This window comes from Polyodon spathula, chromosome 6, assembly GCF_017654505.1.
Source record: "Polyodon spathula isolate WHYD16114869_AA chromosome 6, ASM1765450v1, whole genome shotgun sequence".
Classification (NCBI taxonomy): Eukaryota; Metazoa; Chordata; class Actinopteri; order Acipenseriformes; family Polyodontidae; genus Polyodon; species Polyodon spathula.
In genome coordinates, this window is record NC_054539.1 from 44,115,829 (window position 1) to 44,136,564 (window position 20,736).

The 20,736-nt window shown below is 37.0% G+C and overlaps 1 protein-coding gene across 3 annotated transcripts in view; it reads left to right on the forward strand.

The window, feature by feature from the left end:
- The first annotated feature begins 1,657 nt into the window (after positions 1-1,657).
- Positions 1,658-20,736, forward strand: part of LOC121317223 — a 28,820-nt gene continuing 9,741 nt past the window's right edge. For all 3 annotated transcript variants that reach the window (XM_041252922.1, XM_041252923.1, XM_041252921.1), the window contains exons 1-6: positions 1,658-1,797; positions 14,135-14,235; positions 15,332-15,464; positions 16,921-16,970; positions 17,817-17,925; positions 19,720-19,878. In XM_041252922.1, coding sequence (XP_041108856.1) covers positions 1,701-1,797; positions 14,135-14,235; positions 15,332-15,464; positions 16,921-16,970; positions 17,817-17,925; positions 19,720-19,878 — 649 coding nt within the window. In that variant the 5' untranslated portion in view covers positions 1,658-1,700. The remainder of the gene's footprint in view (positions 1,798-14,134; positions 14,236-15,331; positions 15,465-16,920; positions 16,971-17,816; positions 17,926-19,719; positions 19,879-20,736) is intronic.

Here is a 20,736-nt window from a genome sequence, read left to right on the forward strand (position 1 = left end):
AATGGCAAGAAAAAGGCAATTAACAAAGGAAGACAGACAGACCATTATAACCCTTAAAAGTGTAGGTCTTTCCTTTAGAGAAATTGCAAAGAAAGCCAAGGTGTCAGTGAATACAGTTTCCTACACCATCAAAAGGCACTTGGAAACTGGAGGAAACTCTGACAGGAAGAGGTCTGGCAGACCCACAGCCACAAGAGAATCAGAATACAAGTTTCTGAGAGTCAACAGCTTGCATTATAGGCGGCTCACAGGACAACAGCTTCAAGCACAGCTTAACACTGGTCGAAGTAAGCAAGTCTCAGTTTCTGTGAAGAGAAGATTTCGAGCTGCAGGTTTGACAGGTCGAGTGGCAGTAAGAAAGCCATTGCTAAGATGGCAAAATAAGAAAAAGAGGTTTGCCTGGGCCATGAAGCACTGCCAGTGGACTACTGAAGACTGGAAGAAGGTCTTATGGACCGTTGAATCAAAATTTAAAATCTTCTCTTCATCACGCAGGGTTTTTGTATGCTGTCAAGTAGGCGAAAGGATGGTTCCTCGATGTGTGGCACCAACTGTCAAACATGGAGGAGGAAGTGTGATGGTCGGCGGCTTGCACAGAGTGAGTGGCACCCTGAACCAAAATGGCTACCACAGCATTTTGCAGCACCATGCAATACCCTCTGGTATACGCCTATTTGGTCAGGGGTTCATCCTACAGCAAGATAATGACCCAAAACATACCTCCACGCTATGTCAGAACTACCTTAGAAGAAAAGAACAAGACGGTAGGATTCAAATCATGGAATGGCCAGCACAATCTCCAGACTTAAACCCCATCGAGCTGGTTTCGGATGAACTGGACAGAAGGGTGAAAGCAAAGCAACCTACAAGTGCATCACATTTGTGGGAACTTCTGCAACAGTGTTGGGAAGAACTTTCCGAACAATACTTGATTTCCATTGTAGAAAGAATGCCACGAGTGTGTTCGGCTGTTATATCTGCAAAAGGTGGCTACTTTGATGAGTCAAAAATTTTGATTAAATTTTGTTAAACAAAACGATTCCATGATTTCTTTTTTATCTCCAATTGTTTATTTTTTCTATGCTTTAATTTCAGAGTACATTGAGACATTAAACTGCGTAAATTTCAATAAAAACTGGAAAAATGGAGGTGATCTAAAACTTTTGACCGGTAGTATATATAACCTGTTCGTAGATCCCTTCTATGCTCCAGTAGCATTATATTCAATAGAACAAAACAATGTAGTTTAACAAAAAAAAAGGGGGGAATAACTTTTCTGTCCTTTACTTTTTGGGGTTTTTTTGTAGCAAGAGAAACAAACACTATGAACTTAAAACATTCTTGCAGGCTGAAGACATTCTCATCTGAATTTCCTTCAGCCTCCCACATTGGACATATACCTTTACCTCCCTTTTTTTCTAAAATTCCAACCCCCAAATGAAAAAGGAAAGTTTTTAAAAGGTAAAGAGGCATACTGTGCATATTTGAGAAAGGACAGGTTTTCTAAAACTGAAAAAAATAAATATGGAAATTGAATCTGATTCATACATTTTATCCTGCAGGCTGATGCCTCTGACATAGAAGGACTAGGGGTGGGTCTCTCCCAGGAGGTAGAAGGCGTGGGGCATTTGGTATTGTACATTAGCAGTAAGCTGCTTGCATGAGAGACTCAGAGCAGGTATGTTGTAATCAAGAAGGAAATGCATAGCAGTCATAGAAGAACACAATTAACTGAAAGCATGATTCTGTTCAACTCTCTTCCTGTGTGGGGGGCCCAGCCGCGTGCATGCAGTTTTTGTAAGTATAGTTTTGTAGTTTCTTTGATTACATGAAAGTAAATACATTTTATATGTCAATCACCAGATTTTAGGTGAATGCAATCTTTTGGCCATAGCTATATATTGCACACACTGGAGGGACTTTTTTTTTTTGTATGCAGCTGTTATCCATTAACTAAATTAACATGTGAAAAGGATGAACACAGCATGTTGCAAATCCAGTTTTTGCAAGGTGTCCTTCCTCTTCGATTGCCAGTTTATCTTGTTTATACTTGTTGTAGAGGAAATAGAGCAATGTTTAAATGTTATGCCAAAAGTATTCAAACCCCTGAATTGGTCAGGGGTTTGAATACTTTTGTAAGGCACTATATATATATATATATATATATATATATATATATATATATATATATATATATATATATATATATATATATATATATATAGTGCCTTACAAAAGTATTCAAACCCCTGACCAATTCTCTCATATTACTGAATTACAAATGGTACATTGAAATTTCGTTCTGTTTGTTATTTTATTTTTAAACACTGAAACTCAGAATCAATTATTGTAAGTTGACATTGGTTTTATGTTGGGAAATATTTTTAAGAAAAATAAAAAAGTGAAATATCTTGCTTGCATAAGTATTCAACCCCCACACATTAATATTTGGTAGAGCCACCTTTCGCTGCAATAACAGCTTTAAGTTTTTTGGGGTAAGTATGTACCAGCTTTGCACACAGTGTCGAAGTGATTTTGGCCTCATTCTTCTTGACAGATTTGCTCCAGATTATTCAGGTTGGTTGGATGACGCTTGTGGACCACAATTTTCAAATAGTGCCACAGATTCTCAATGGGATTGAGATCAGGACTTTGACTGGGCCACTGTAGGACATTCACCTTTTTGTTCTTGAGCCAGTCCAATGTTGTTTTGGCCTTGTGCTTGGGATCATTGTTCTGCTGAAAGGTGAATTTCCTCCAAAGCTTCAGTTTTTTAGTGGACTGAAGCAGATTCTCTTGAAGTATTTTCCTGTATTTTGCTCCATCCATTCTTCCTTCAATTGTAAGACGATGCCCAGTCCCTGCTGATGAGAAGCATCCCCACAGCATGATGCTGCCATCACCATACTTCACTGTAGGGATGGTGTGTCTTGAGGCATGGGCATTGTTAGATTTGCGCCACACATAGCGCTTTGAGTTTTGGCCAAAAAGCTCTATCTTGGTCTCATCTGACCACAAAACCTTTTCCCACATCGCAGCTGGGTCACTCTCATGCTTTCTGGCAAACTCCAGACGTGCTTTCAGATGGTACTTTTTGAGTAACGGCTTCTTTCCGTCTTGATTAGCCCAATCGCGTCTGTGTGTGAGAGCGGAGTGTAAAGTCATCAAATGAGGAGGAAGAACCGACCATCGGAGCCAATGACATGTTGTATTTTGAATGGACTAATGGTGTGAGGCATGGGTGGAGACATGGTTATAAAAAACCAGCTGGTTGTTATGTGTGTGAGCAGTGTAATGAAGCGCTTAACACCATTTATTGAGAAAGAACGCTGAAAGAGCATTTGAAAGCATTAATAAAAAAAATCAGTTGTAACTTCTTTTGACTGCACACTGTCTCCATTGTTTCATTTCATCCTACTATGAACCCGCTTAAGGCTGAATGCTACAATATTTATTGAACACTCCTTGCAGATACTTCATGTCAGCTTCATAAAGGCCCATGAAGGGATTAAGTCGACACTGAAAAAACGGCAGTCAAGAAAAAGCATAGAAATACAAGCCAATACTTCTAGCTTCACAGAGTTTGATTCTTTTAAAGAAAATAAATGGCAAGTACTGTATATAGAATATATCATGTTATTGTGAAGTACAGCATTGAGAAGAGAACAAGATATTTCCCAGTTTTATTGTTTACAAATGCATGCTTGCCAACAGTCGCTATATGGCCGGATCAGTCCTGCTTTCCTAGCAAATGTTCCGTGTCCCGATGCAGGGGCAGAAAATCCTGATATTTATACTTTGAAATTCTTCACAGCTAGACGTTTGCTCTCCTGCCACAGTGTATTTTTTTCTCTTTAGTGGCTGCTTGAGGCAATGGTGTAGTCAAGCCGGAACGGTATTTTTTTTCTATAGACAGAACCTTGACTTAAGAATTACCTTATGAATATTTACCAATTTGTTATGAAAATGCTCATATGGCACCCGGCCACTCTATTTTCGGTGGCTGGGCACCAATGAAGTGATCTGTATCTTGACACTAGGAACAAAACAATCAGTGTCCAGTTCTCTACATACCGGTTTTGATGGTACACTCCGAATCAGAGTACCTAATAACCTGCACATATGTGTTGTCTGATTCAATCAAGAGTCCTTGTGATGCAATGAAGAGATGTAACAGGATGAGTAGCCCTGTACATGTACTTGTTTATTTATTTTTAGAATGGGGTCTCCCCCTCTACCCCTGTGTCTCATTTGTGTTATTTTGTATTTGTGTTTTATGATTTATTTATTTGTAAATGTATTGACGGCCTAGCCGTATGTTTTGTTTTTGTATTTGTGTTGCAGCATGGATGGGAAGTCCCATCCACAATAATAAACGTGCGCAGTTTGTGGCTGAGGGGTAATAGAATAATTACTAGCTAGTTAAACCCCTCAGCCATGATATATAAGCCTGGAGTTCTCCCTGCTCTGGGTGGGTGTTCGGAAGTGGAGAACAAGAGTGGTGGAGACAAGAGAGAAAACTAAACTAACATAAACCTAGGAACAGTGAAGGTGATTTGCACAGCCTGACCTGGAATATTTATTTTCATATTGTGTTTGTGATTATTTTATTTAAACATTTATTTAGTTGTTTTGTTGAAATATTCATTTTTGTTTTGTTATTTAAATAAACGGCACCGCAGCGTCATTTTCATTTGCCATGTTTGAAACTGTCGCGCAGCTTCTTGTGAGGCGGTAAGTAAGTACAAGATATTTTTGTAATTTCTAGCAATACAAACATTGAATTGAATTTTGTATTCCAATACATGTCAAAAAATATTAATTTGAATATTTGGATATTTCTCCCAGCGCTAATATTAAATAAAGTCTGGTCCAGCAAATGAAAATTGCAAGTATAAAAAGCAACAAAAAAAAGAAAGTGGTCATTTAACAGTGACTGTAAGTAAAATATGTATTTATGTTGGGGGCGGGTGTATGATAACGAGTGTCCCACTGAACAGTTTTCAAATTTTGGCAAGTATGTAAATGTTAGGAAATAAATACCATTAAAAATCAAACACATGTAAGAGATGTGTGGCTCTTTCATATAGGAACATGTGAGCTCTACAAAGTGATGGTACTACATGTCAGATAAGATCTAATGGAATTATTTTGTAAGCTATACAGTAAGTATTTTAAGTAAAGAGGTACAGGTACATACTGTAGACAGATTATCACACAAAAAAACACATTTTATAATCTTACATTGTTGTCTAAATAGCATAGCCTCCAGTTTTTGCTCATTACTCATCTGTACTAAATGGAGTCTGTGACAGAGACACAATGATTCTTGGTGATAAATCTACAGGATGGCCAGACAAATCATTCCCAGGGTTAGGTGGAAGTCGGCCATCTAGAAAGGGAGCGGAGCTACGATACACCAAGTCATTGACCCCGAAGGGAAACGATACGGCAGCCGTGGATTGAAGGAGCGGTTGCAATCGTTAACAAGGGGATGTGATTGACGGTAAATAAGGGGACATAGTGAGGTGACCTTTGAATGGTTAACGCTGAACTGGAAGGAACAACGTACTTGTTATCATGAGTGTTTTGTTTGTTTTGTCTTGTCTAAAAATCTACTTGTTTGTTATTATTAGATGGCTAACACAATCAGGAGCTGTCGATACAAGCCAGCACAAAACCCGGACAACACTGCACTTGTTCATGATAAATTGTATTTTCACCACAAGCACTACAGCACTCACCTTGGACTTGTGACAGTGTTTGTGTCAACTGTGTATGTTTAAATACCGTGTTTATTGTTTCCAGATTTGGATTTAACTGAGCAATACACATCATTGTGCATTGCTAGTTCTCATTATTCTTTACTGTTGTCATCAGACTTTGGATTATATATAAATCATTTCACCAGTATTTTGTTGTTTGTCATTGTCTTGAGCACTGCATCACCTCTACACCTGTGCACAGAAAACCACTTTGCCACAGGGTTGCATTAAGTCTTTTGTAAAATACTTCCAAATTGGTCTCATCTTTTAAATGAAATATGATTCTATAGATTCATGAGCTTTCTGTGACATGTGTGATATTATGTATTATTATTACCCTATATTATAAATCACTTTTTTTTTTTCCTACACCGCCCGTGGCTGCTCTTTTGTTTGTTGTATTAGATTTGATCAGTGTATTGGTAACACTATACACGACAAAACAAGAACTGCTTTACATATGAAAGGTTCTAATTAAAAGCAGCATCTATTTAAGATTTCAAGTATTCCTGGATTCATTGCTTATGATTTGGCCTTTTTTCCCCACTGCTAAGCAACAGGTACTTTTGATGAGCTCTGCACATAAGATGCACATAGAATCGCCCTTACAAAAGCTCTAAGCAACACTTTGCTGACATAATGTTGTAGAACCCTGTTGTGGTTTTATACATTAAGGAATTGATGGATTTATAGGTTTTGTTTAGTTTTTTTTTTTTTTAATATACTGCTTAGCCTTTTTATTGTCTTCTGATAATAAATGTCATGTTTTTTCTAAGACAGTAAATAATTTACAATGGCAAGGAGGCAGTCAGATGTTTTTGAACTTGCCAGCACACCAGCGTCTGTCAGGCAGTCTTGCAAAGATGATTGTTTGCATTTCATCCGGAGGATCTTCTGTTGCATTTGCCCAAGTACAACTGGAGAATCTTCAAAGTACCAAATGAAAAACCAGCTGCGATGCTTCACGTTGAACTCGCCAGAAGACGATGAGGTACGGATGCAAATTCAAGAAGACGGGACAGCTGGATTTACAGAATCAGAAAACCCAGAGAGCAGGGGAGTGGAGAACATATCTTCTACAGAGAGATGGTCTATTGGAAGATCCGTGAGCTCAGTGTCCACCACTCAGAGAGCCAAGCAGAGAAAAAAACTCACTCCTTTATCTTCCCTTCCCCTCCAGACCTGCATGAAGAGGAGTTGCAAGACAAGCATCTGCAGCGATGAAGAAACTGAGGACCTGTTTGGTAATAGAGCTGGGGGTCTCCTGACCCCGCCAGTGATCAATCTCATCCCTCCAACTCCATCTGATGTCATTGATGATGACCAGTTCTTTGACATCAACTCGGAGGAAGAATGTGGCACCCACACCTCAGGCAGTGAGTACATAGACAGCAGTGGGAGCCACGCTACAGGGGATCAAGAAAGTTTCATGGGAGGGCAAGATAATATCGAGGCTCTGTGCAGGTACCAGGAAAGTGAGCTTCCTCTTGACCCACCAAGAGAAGACTCCACAGGAAGAGATTTCAATGAAAACACCTGGTTTCTCATCTTCGAAAGGGAAAAACTACTTCTCAAGGATGGGGATAGAACAAGGGATGGTTTTGCAAGGACACCAAGCTCTGTGGTTGAAGCAGATAAATCAAGTAGCATAAGGAGCAACTTTCAAGTGGGACCTCTTCCACGGTATCCAAGAAAGAGTAGGTAAAAGTTAAATCTCCAAAACTATCGTAGGCTCTAAAGGAGCTGTGAGCTAGTAGCTTAGCAAAGCAACAGCAGATTCTAGCTTGTGGTTCCGTACGTAGTGTGAAAGTTAAAGTGACATTTGATGTCATCATTACTGCATTTAAAAAAATGGTTAAGTAATTTAATTTAAAAATAATAAACAAATTTGATGGTGCATATTTTCCTTGTTATTAGTCATTAATATTAGTAGCTATTATTAGCAGCATTTAAGGGGAAACGGCATCTAGTTTTTTTTTCTTAATTATTGTTCTTGCTCAGCAGCACTGACTTATAGAGATGATTAATGTTACTTATGTATCTACAGTAAATACAGTTGGATTGTGTCTTCTACTGTTTGCCCCAGAAATTCAACTGTAATGTTTTTTTTTTTTCTAAGACATGCCACTTAGTGCTAAGTAGCAAACATGCTGCTGCCTATTTCAGTGCCTACAGTAAATACAGAGTTTGTTGGAAATAAATCTGTGAAAGTTAATTTGTTATAAAATTCAAAAGCCTATGACTGAAGGACTTCCATCCCTGTTTGTTTGTGTCTGGTTTCAGTTCATGTTTGATCAATTTGACATCAGTTATTAATTGCTGTAGTTTTAATACATGAACATATACATAACATATAATCATACAATCAATACTGAGAAATAATGCAACTAATTTGAACCATATAAATGAGATGATCAAATTTCAGTACTGATAAAAATCCTAGAGCACTCTGAGATACAGTATACTAGACCTTTTTCTATGTGGTACTCATTGCACATAATAGTTCCACAATAGATTCCAGAGGTACTTCAGCCTGTTTTAATTATATAATATCTGGCCCACACTAGTTGTTATGGCTGTGTTCTTTTAACTTTTAGTAAACAAATGTAAACATGTGAAAGACTACTGGTATAATGTTTCTCAAAAGCATATTTTGGTGCTCAGTCTGAATTTAATTTATGATCAATTGTAGTTGCCAGTGATAATTTGACCTTTTTCTGAAGGGACACATTTATCAATGTCTTCAATCCAAAGTGCAATTTGCACTATTGTTGTGAATGTCTCTACTCCTTTTCATCTGTGCCATCTTCCTAAGCTGAGTCACATTGAAAGTACATGGGGTTTTTTTCAGTAAAAGTTCCATATAATAGAAGTACACATAACCCTGATTTTAAACAGTACAACTAGAGCCAGAAGTGTTGGGTACATTTTTGACAATCTTGTTCTAACTGCATTTAAATGATCATCTTAGTGACGTTGCCCCTGATTTAAAACTAATAATGATGTAAATCGTTTTAAATTAGGATATTCCCACTTGACCTGTTTTCCATTTTGTTTTAATTCCAGGAAGTTTCAACACAGGTATTAATCTGATACAGTTTACAGAACAAAATCTGGGTAAGTGCAACAATAGATTTTTGTTGTGATTTGGTAATCATGAAAACATGCAGTTTTGTCTACCAGACAGTTCTGAAATCTAACCTTTGACCTCACCTACCATTACAGCATTATTTGAGCAATTATTTGCAACAAAAAGACAATAACAAATAAATGATAATGTACCCCTGTGGCAAAGTGCCCGCCCCTGTGTAAATTTTGTGTTGTATGTTGTGTGTTAGGTGAGTGGAGAATGGGATTGGAGATGGAGGTAATAATAAAATAATAACGTAAAGTAAATCATAAATTCAGCTCACCTTGTTTGTCTGTAGTTCAGTTTTTTGTTTGTCTCTTTGTTTTGGCTGCCAGTGCTGTGTCCTGTTTTTGTCCTGTTTTATTTTATAATAATAAACCACGCAGCAGTGCATCCATTTATCATTTCCTCTGGCAGTACTGTGTGTTTCTTCTGGTCTGACATCCCCACTACAGCTGTCTTTGTCACAACCCCACAAATTATGAACATTGAACATTGGCCACATTGAGTGAAACAAAACATCATAGACGTTAACAAAGAACTACTTCCACAACCAAGGTTTCCCAGGTTTTGAATGCTTTACTGAAATACTGTCAAATGAAGCATAAAAATATTGGTTTCTTTGTTTCATGTTGTGCAATACCTTACTTTACAAAGTCAGATTGGAAAAATAATCAACTTGCTTCAATATCTTCCCCATGTATTATAGCATTGTATTGTGTTTGCAAATCAACCACAAAAGCCAGCAGTTGTGTATGTGTGTGTGTGTACATTATGTGCGGCCAGCTAGTTTTGTTATTTTTCATATGGTACAAGAATTAATGTCAAGATAGATAAGTATAACCATTTTTTTTCCAAGGCAAATTAATTAGGCATTACTGGGTTAGGTCACCAAAGACACTAGGAAGACATAACGTTTTTGGTTACAGAGATGCCCAGATATCCGCAGAACAACAACCAAACAAAAAAGGTGCTCAAGAAAGTAATACCAACCAGTTGTTTTTGACACATTACCAACTCTTAAAGATAAATCTCATAGACTGTCATAATATGTACCCTGATCATTTCAAATTGTCTTCAAACAACTTTAGCTTGGATACTTGAGGCCAGAATATTAGTTCCCACTCTTTTCAACCAGTCTCTGCTCTTTTTCACTAAAACCAAATTTCTAAATTAATAAAAGTTTCCCATAGTAAAAGTATAGCAAAATGTAATGAAGCATAGCAAAACTATGATATAGCCTAGACAAGCATTGTAAAGCATGGAGAGGTATGCAAAGCATATGAAAAAACATGAAAAACTATGGTTAACTGCAATAAATGTACAATATATATATGGGAGAAACATGGGAAAACTGCTAAATTATTATGCAAAATTACAGTGGTAAACTCTGAAAGGCAACTTCAACAGCAGAGTGTTTCCAATCAGAGCTTGACCCTCACACTTTCAAACAGCTCTATTTATTTATAAAAACTACCCTGCTCTTTATTCTATAAGGACATGATCTAAATTTACTATATTTATTTCAGGTTAAATTCTCTAGCAATTGAAACGACTAACAGTAATCTAGCAACACATGAAAGTTACAGCTAGAGTAATGTTTGAGATTTCCACTGACAAAAAAGGTTATCCTCCAGCCCTTTTGCCCTCTCACCTGCACTGCTTTCTTGTATCAACCTCTATTAGCATTTTAATTACAAATTCTGAAGCCCTTTGATCTCACTGGAGCTGTCAGTCAGCGCTTTTTCAAAGCCCAGGCTCCCTCTTTCTCTTGATGCCCGCTATTGTTTGCAGCTTGAATATGTATCCTGCTGTTCACAGAGATAGGCAGGGAGACTGAGAAGCAGGATTGTGGTATCAGGTACCATAGCTTCAGGCTCTAAGGCAGCCATCCAGTTTGTAAAAGCTCCTTTATTCACTCAAACTATAGTTTATTTAAAAGGATGGCAGGACAAAACAATTTCAGTTTTTTGTGTTTCAGTAAGAAAGAAAAAAAACAAAAGAAATATGCCCCTGACATGTGGGACCCTGTTCACTAATACGTTCTGTGTAATTGCTTGTTTGTGGAATCAACCTGCTTGCTGGTATTTAACTTATTTTATGGCTGTTGTACCTCAATTCCCTCAGTGCAGTCGCTTGCACCGTTCCCAGGAATCGAATTCGGGTCCAGAATGCACCACAAATGCAGCCTCCATTCATCTGAAATTGAAAAGCTCAGTTTAAAGAGAAGATAAGATCTCTCTGCCATGCTGTTTGTTTTTTCTTTTATGTGGACAGTCGGAGCTGCTAATTTAATAATGAAAATGTAACCAACAATCAGTGCTGAGATGTCAATTTGAAAGGCTGTGCGAGAGCCACCAAACTGAGGCTTCTTTTGGTTTTTTCCCCTGGGTCCGCTTTCTAGTTCTTTTGAAGTCTGTTTATTTATTCTAAACAATCCAATCTTCATTTTAATGATGCAGGTTCTCTGTAATGTAGCGCAAGTCCTCTGAAGTGCTGGGAGGCTTGGCAATATAACACGACTGAAAGCAACCACTGTGAAAACGACATTCCCCATAATATAATAAAGGTAAAATCAAGATAATCAGAACTAAGGGCATTCAACATACCTTTTGTTATATGCTTTGCCTTTTTACTTTTTTATATTCTTTTTACATAACAATAGAAATGTAATACGTTGTACTGTAATGTTGATAGGACTTAAAGACAGATTCTCGCCTGTTCCAGATCGATGGCAGAGTAGCTGTATAATCCATATACTGTACTCCCACAACACTGTCTTGAACTGTTTTATTATTAGGTGCCTATGTGTACAGATGTGACAGAAGAAAAGTAAAGCTGAGCTCGACCAAAAGTTGATACATCTGACCCACAGAGAAAAATGAATTGCTGTACATGCACTGGGATCCTAATAAATCTGTCCCATAGGATACACGGTATTGCTGTATAAACAGTAGAAGGTTCTAATTAACCCTCCTATTAGGTTTCAGGTCTATGTGACCCGATTCTAGTTTCCAATTAACTTAAATACAATTTTTCTTTTCATTTTCTCTGTAATATTTTATGACTTTTCCTAAGTTGGGGTTATGAACTTCTACACAGAAAACAGAACCTTTGAGATATTTTTTTTTTTTTTTAGAACAGGTCATGTATACAAATAAGATGTTTCGGGTCACTGTGTCCTATGGCATTTATCTATGCAGATTGGTGTGCAGGATTAAAACAAACTTCTTTAATTTGTTGTTTTGTTATTTTTGTATTTGTTTTATTATTTCTAGTACAGCACTCTCCTATATGCCTGCACCTGTCCGGAGATATTTATGAACAACAAAACAAACAATATATACCTACAAGGCACAGCCTAATTTTCTCAGTCAGTATTGTAACAGCATCTCACTGGTAAAGACATTCCAAAATGAGGTGCTCCCAGGTTGGCAGTCAAAGAAGTTTTATCACAGCTCCTGGACTAAAAGAGCATAAAAGAGTAAAACCTTTGCAAATAAAAACATTTAATTAACTTAAGGCTTTTTTAAATGAGTTGGAAATTGCATCAGGTCAATATGGCCCAAAACATAACAGATGTACCTAAATTCTGAACATAATAGGAGGGTTAAGTTGTCACAAACTGATAGATATCACAATCCTCTGCAGCCAGTATCTTCCCCTTTCAATCACCAATGACTTACAATCAATGTTTGCCATTTCTTGAAAATGTATGAAACAGTGTTCCTGGGTTATATATTTTGGTGCCACACATTTTGCAAACAGATATGTTACAGCTAATTGTTATAGGCCTTATGTACTGCATAGTTGATAATGTGACATATCACATATTATTGCCTAATTGTAACAAATATAGTTGATACACCCTCGCTATAACACCCTTCATTAACAGAACCTTCGGCTATAACGAACCCGGCCCCTGGACCCCATTTAAAAAACACCCAAAAAAAACCCCATAATATAAACACACACTGCCAACATCACGGTCTGTGCACACGGGATGCCACCTATGCAGTGAAGTCAACTATTGTCTTACTAAAAAACGCATGCTGTGTAACTATGTCTCCAAAACGAAACTCATTTAATTGCAATAATACTCGAAACTAGATTGGTCATTTGAATAAAGAATAATGCATGCATATCTCTGTTGTGAATATAGGTTGTCAAAAAGCACTCTGTTTTTTGTCTTGTTCAGCAGCCATGCGGCAAAGCAAAATTGATTAAAGAAAAAACAATAACAACAAAAAAATAAACTTAAGGATCTGATGAACTTTTCATGTCGGGTTGATTTGGAATAAAAAGTTTGCGATTCTTGCGTGTTGGATTAAGATTGGTTGCACTTTTGAAACAATTCATGTCAGATTGATTTTGAATAAAAGTTCAGCTTCAGTTCACGATCTTTGCTGTTTGTACTGCGTTTTAATTCTTTAACGAATAGGATAAAGCAAAGGCAGAATACTGCATACATGAAACAAACAGGTACGTGTAATTCTACTTTTATTCACAATATCACCTCATTAACTTACTCCAACAGTTTATCGTTCATTTTGATTGTCCTTTCACTATAACGAACCCCTTGATATAACTAACAAAATGCTTGGACCCCAACAGGTTAATTGGAGGGTGTACTGTATTTACTGATTTTTAAGTTGTTATAAGTTTTCAAAAGTTCAGATATATTAATGCTAATGATACATTTAAGCCTTAAATAGGCATTACAGTTATGAAAAGTTTAGTTGAGAAAAGCGTAAACATGTTGTACCAAACCATTTTCTCTAAATTTAACATTAACATATTTAAATCAATTCAACCCTGATGTAGTCATTGAAAATCTAGCCAAACAACAACCATTGTTTGAAAAGGAGTTACAATTAAAAAGATAATTAAACTTTTCACTGCTTAAAATAAAGAAAGTCAGCATATTCACAACCCAGATGTGAACCCAGAATGCTATACCCTGAACCAGTCAAAAGCTTACAGAACCAATGAAACTGCAACCTAAAGTTTAAAGGTACAAGCCTTGTGTCTTTTTTCCCAGATATTAGCAAAAACTTACTAATGGAAACTTAGCACCAGGAGAAGCCCAACGTGATCCTTCTGAACTGACCAGCCAAAGCCATAGTTCACTAAGAAGCCCCTTAAGAGTCTCAGTTGAACCATGAAAGAAAACAATGTTCCCATTACAGATCCATTAGGCTTAGGTATTTTTGGATGATCTGTTATGTTTTTCCTGCAGATGACCTGAACAACAAAGACATGAACCCCTGTGAGCGACTGAAGGCAGAGCTCAGACTGCTGCCCCTCATCACTAAGATGGACCCCATGCTACACTCACGGGTAAGGCACATAAATACCTCAGAGCTTCATGGAAACATGACTGCAAGAACACGCTGGCCTCTGCCTTACTGTTTGTCAATATCACCAACTGGTTTAGCTTTTCACTGGTTGGTAGTGTATGTGTGCGAGTCTATTAAGATGCCATTGTCCTCACTTTATGTCTGTGGTGATGTTTTTTTTTGTTCAGAAAAAACACCTAGTTTCAAGTTATTTAACAGTTTTCTCCACCTGTAGTGAAGTGTGGATATTTTTTATGTTATTAGGTTGTTAGAAATACAACATAATGACTGTATACCAAGTTAACAGCTGCACAATCAAGCCTGTTAAACTTGATCTCATCTCTCAAGTACCAACATTCTGCCTGTTATACGTACATGTACAAATTACACAAATTTAAGTCTAGTGGCCATTTGTATTCTTATGAGAAAATGTAAATCAAAGATATTTGCAGAATTTAATCTACCACTCAAATGATCAGTATTGAACTATTTTGAAAAAAACTAGCATTACATAATTTCCTTATTGCTAAATTTATATATGGTTTGTGGTTTCTAAAAGGCTATGACACTGTCTTTAAGTGTATCATTATCACCATTTTAAAATGACATAAACTTTTTAATAATCATTAAAATAACTTCAACAAATTGATGCTACCTACCAGTAATTTAATATATTTGTGTGTTCATTTTATTGTTACTGTTGATTACAATGCAAACAAGCTCTTAAGTTATAGTCCCATGTTTCAGTATTTATGTATCTTCATCATTCCAGGCATAGCTGTGGCAGTTTCAGATTGAAAGATAAGGATGCTTTATGTATTACGCAACCTGTCTTCTGTTCATCATTTGAAAATACTGTATCCCAATTAAACAACGTGATGCCCCTATTAAACAACATAAGTAGCATTGGGAAGAACCGTCTCCTAGAGTTCTGTCCCATTTAAATAGAAATCCTGCCGCGCCGACTGTACCACTAACCCAAAATCAGTTGAATAAGACTATCCCAACTATCCTCTGTCAGAAACATCTAAAATCATTTGAAATGGTTTGTTAGTGTTGCTATGCTTATGACAGGTGTTTGCCTTAATGTAATACAGAAGCTAGTGACTCGAACCTGCAGTTTTGGAGATGTATCATCAGTACTCAAGACCTTTCAGACGCCTTTAAGGCAGAGTGGAAAGGAGGGCTCACAAGAGGAAGGATCACCACGGCAACGACGCATCACTGTGGGTAAGGACAGTTGATAGCTTTGCAGGTACTTGATCTGCTAATGCAGGGGAGACCAATCACAATCCTGGAAGGCCAGTCAACACTATTATTTGATTAAATAAAATTTTTATTTTAGGGCCTAGGTGGAGATCTACAGTTTAGAAAGGGCTGGAGTGAAAGTGCAAAATGTGCCCATGTAATAAGCTTTCAGTGGCTGCAGTGATGTGTCCTGATTGCTAAGGCGGTGTCAATTTAGTGCCTTTTTGGTAACTTCAGAATGTCATTCAGTCTAATCTGATTTAATAATGGGAAAATAAACCCCACACACTACCAGATACCAGGCAATATGGGAATGCTTGCAAAAATAAAATTATTATGTATAACTTACTCAGCTTATATCATATACAATACTATAGAGTACCAGCAGCTGGCAATTTAAAAACAGAATCATGGTCACAAGTTAGGACCAAAACCCCGAAAGTATGCAAACCCCGCCCCGGTAGTCAGTGGATCACCAATCCCAAACTGACAGGTATCCTTAATTTCACTTGACTCCAGTGGCAATTTACATACTCGTACTTCCGCCCCTCACCAAGGTGCCGCCCCTTAAAAAGATGACTTTTGTCATGGTCACACCTCACTGCAGAGTTCTTGGCTCCAAACCAAGAATTGTGATCAGGGTGTTCTGTGCTTGAAAAATTATTGATAAAATGTGTTTTTAATGAATGATCCACCTCGCTTTGTTTGTGGCTGATCTTTGCTGTAGCCCCTCCAGCAGTCGTTTTTTTTTTTTTCACGCTGTGTGAGGGACAGGGTGGTTCTCCACAGCTGCATCCTGCTTTGCCTTGCCTGGGAACCCAGCACTGAAGCAAAGGCGTAAGGTTTTGTGCCTCTGTCAAAGGGGGTTTGTCATTCTTCTTAATCAATAATACCTGTGTATACTACAGGCTAAAGTCTGTGAAGAAAATATTTCAATTCTCAGTTTGAAGGAAGTAATTTATAGACCCTCTTTTGGGTAAAACAACACCCTCTCCCTGAGGAAGATATAAAGTGTTAAACTACACAAATACCTCCTGCTTCATTTTTAAAGCTGTACTGTTTTTAAAGCTGCCCTATCCTATGTTTATTTCTGTTTGATACTGTGAGGGTGGTCCCTCACTCAGACTGCAATCCTGTGTACTTTTCTGTGTGATGGGCTATTGTCTGGGTATTTGAATACTTACCTGCCCCTAAAAAGAAAGGTGTAAAGAGCTAAAAATAAACATAGTACTTACCTGTATCATGATGTTCCACAGCCAGTAACTGCAGTTGAGTTGATGGCAGTCAAAGTAAGTTTTGCATAGAATGTTAATGAATAGCCAGGACGTGAATGCTATATTTATCAATACAAGCTTTTATTATGTGTGAGTCAAAGTTTTACAAACTGTTCTAAATGAAACAATAAATATGTTTATGTTTTTTTTTTTTTTTTTTTCAGCATCGTACATACCACCATCAGAAGAACAAAATGGAGTTGTCACTGAAAAGGTCAGCTTTTAAAAGAACACCACCTCAATTAAATAGGAAACATTGTGCGTAGAAGAATCTTGAATTAGAACAAGTTTCTTACACTCATTTGCATGCTTTACTGATTGCATAGTGTTGTCATAAAATCAACAGTGATTGAAAATAAATATAAATTAAACCATTAAAGAAGGAACTGGATGAATTGTAAATTGCATAAACCACATGAAGAAGGGGGAGTCTGCTGCAGTTTCTCAGGCTGCTGTTGCAAAGAAAGTTGGAATGTCATCATCACAGGTGTGATTCATTTTGTTAACCAACATTGTCTCGTATTTTGAATAATGTATTTAACATTTAATTATAATAATTCTTTCATTAAGAATCAAAAAAGTGTGACTAAGGCCTCTCGGCTGCCTCTGGTTAATTTGGGAAGGCCGCTTATTCTGGATATTTTTCCTTCTCCTGAGGTGTCCCGATAAAGCGGCGCCAACTGTACCTTTAAACATAGCCAGTCCAGTTACTCCGTCCTTCTTATTCAACAGACTACACAATGGATCTCTCAGTGCAATATGATAAAAATGATGTGATATTTATGCAGCATTTTCCTCAATCCTAATTCGACAAAATATTGATGTTACAGTATAAGGCATATGTTTGCTACAAATACAAAAAACAAATCTGGGCTCGGGCTTAGCCTAAGTTCCCATATTTTGGACCTATTCTTTTTTTAAGCAACTGAAGGGTGAAAAATGTAAGTTGTGAAAGATAAAGTAATATTCTTTAAATTTATGAAATGTAGAATTTCCACCATTATTGTCACCATTGTGTCTTCTTTACCGTCTTTTGAATATAATGTGTGTGTGCCTGAAGACTGATTCAACTGGAGTCAAAGTAAAGACACTGGAAGAACTAAACACTGAGGAAGTCTGCCAATGGTTTAGCGGGATTGGGCTGCAGAAGTGTATTCCTTTTATTAAAGGTAACCAACAAAAATAACACATATAATCTCTATTCGACTTTTCTAATCACATATTGTTCATTCTGATATATTATAAATAACTGGCTTCTATTGCTATAGCTGTTTATTGTTTGTTGTGACAGGCTTAATTCCAAAACCAAAGTAACCAAACAACAGGATTCATTATTAATCTTCACATTGTCTTGTTTGTTTGTAGTATTCCATTATCACTGCCTTAAATTTTTATAGCAGTAATGACTTACTGAAATTAGGTAAGGCTAAGCCAACTTTCTCCCCCACCCTTTTTATTTTTTAGGCTTTAGCTAAACCAAATGTTTATAAAACGTTTTTTTCTACTGCACCACACTTCCTCCTCTGCAGTAGTGTCTCCCTTTCAGAGTGCGGCTGGGGTTCACGAACCTGGTCATGGTTGTCATTAAATTATCTTTATTGGCAATGGAATCTAAGCCAAATGCATGCTGTTTTGTTACAGTAACACTGAAATCAAATTTCAATATCAATACAATGAAAAGTATTATAAAGTTAAATGTAATGTGCATGTCATTGAAATTGCAGTTGTAAGTGAACTTTTAAAAAGTATACCTTTCAAATGAACTGCACTTGGAATCTACATGTTCCATTCTGATCAAGGGCATTTTTAAGCACTAAAGGAAGGGGTGTTCGACATCAGGTATTGAGCAAATTGGAAATGCTGACGACTTGCACCCACAGTTTGCTGTTCCTAGACCTATATTATTGTATCTTGTTTTTTTCAGAATGGTTGACAAAGTGTTGCGGGAATGTTAAATTCGCAGCAACATCTTTCTTCATTTTGTATGGTGGTGCATTTTTCAACATTATAAAATGTGCCTACAGCAACTCGAAATGCATAACAGGATCAGTAGTCCCAACACTAAAATACAGTACAGAGGCACTAATCTGAGTGCAAGTTAATACATTGACAAGCCAGCATGTGCTTTAATAATAACTTGTGTCCTAAATCTGTGTGTTATGAGCTACACTGACAGGAAATACTCTCAGCTATGTTCAATGTTAGTCCCATCTGGGGACTTTCAGTAACACTGGTCTCTCGTGTCTGTGGGCAGAATTAGTATTTCCACTTGTCTTTATACTTTCCAGCTGCTGCTGTATGAATCCCACGTTCAACAGCTTTGTCCTTTTTTTTCTTACTCTGTAAAAAGTACCAAGTCATTGTTAGGTCTCCTTCTTTTCTGTCAAGAGTAGCTAAAGGTTACCATATATGTGTGCATGCAAATAGTTATTCAAACATGTATAGTCTAAATCAAATACAATTACTGTTATATGATTACATTTTAATGGAATGTTTAGCATGCAACTGTATAGAATAAATGTGAATAGAATAGTAAAGAATACATGCCAATAAAAAGTTTAATAGTGGTGTATTAAAAAGTGGTATTTAAAGTCTAGATGTAATTAGGTAAGCAAATTAAGTGTGGAAAAAACTACTGTTCTCAAAATACAAATGTACAAATGCAAGTGTGATAGGGATGTACAAACTGACAAACACCTTCCTTTCCCTCCATAATCTGATAAACCAATACCTATGTGAAATAATCTTAATGCCAAGTTGCATTTCAATTTTATGTAAGCGATTTTTCAGATATATGTACAAAATGTGTGACATACAGATGGACAAATGTATGCATAATAAACTTTATCACTGACTGCATATCCCCAGAATCTATGCTGAATTTATCTGTACTATTAAGCAGATTTACTCAGTTGATTTGCAAAAAACAATCTGTGTGAATATTGGTTTTGCATTTTGTACAGGCGCCAATTTACAGGGACCCCAGATCGCTACAATTGACCTCGATACTCTTGACCTCCTGCAGCTGACATCAGTGGAGGAAAGGGAGAATTTCCTCTCTGCTGTCTACAGGGAGCTTCACCCCCAAGACACAACCACCCGGATCCTTGATAATCTGCTGGGTAGGAAATCGCTTTGTTATTTTAAAAATACTGAATTCTGTCTCTAAAGTACTTCAATCAAGGGTTCATTTGCTGCTAAGAATATACGCATTGTAGAATTAATGAACATATAAGAGGTTTAGGAAATGCTCTTTTGCATTCAAAGAACTATACTGATCTCATTCCACAGGGACTGAGAACTGTATAGAACTGTTTTATTTTGTAATTTACTTAATGGGATTGTTTTGGCTCAGATTAATTTTAGGAGCTAACACCTAGAACTCTGGGTTTGCAAATGTAGGAAGGCTGACTTTGAAGGAAGGATCAGTGCTTGAACAGTCCCGCCATGAGAAAAACCTTGGTGTTTTAGTAGACTTGTCACTGGCAGCAAGCTGACAGTGTAAGGATTAAAAGGTAAACAGAGTACTTGCATAGTAAAAAGTGTAGAGTACAAATAAGCAAGGATTCAAAAATTCTGATCCCTGCACTACAAAAAGGACATTGCAGCTTTAGTAAGAGCCCAGTGAAGAGCAGCAAGATTAATTAAAGGGTAATAGGGTACAAGTTCTGAAGATAGTTTGAGAGATTAATATTGAGTTAAAGAGATAGATGATTTGCCATATTTCCACTATAGCTTACTACTTTGCAAAGCTTTTACCATGTTCTACGACACTACACTTTCAGAACATGCACAGCTTCACTTTCCTCTCTTAAAACTTCCAGCAAGCTGTTTCATTTTAATTGCATTAAAACGCTAGATCACTGACACCTCTCTAAAGCGATAAGAATGAATTACTCCCATAAATAATTCTGATTCATACAGCTTGAAGAGATATGAGTCTAAAACTAAAACAAGATCATTTGGATTATGAGATTTCT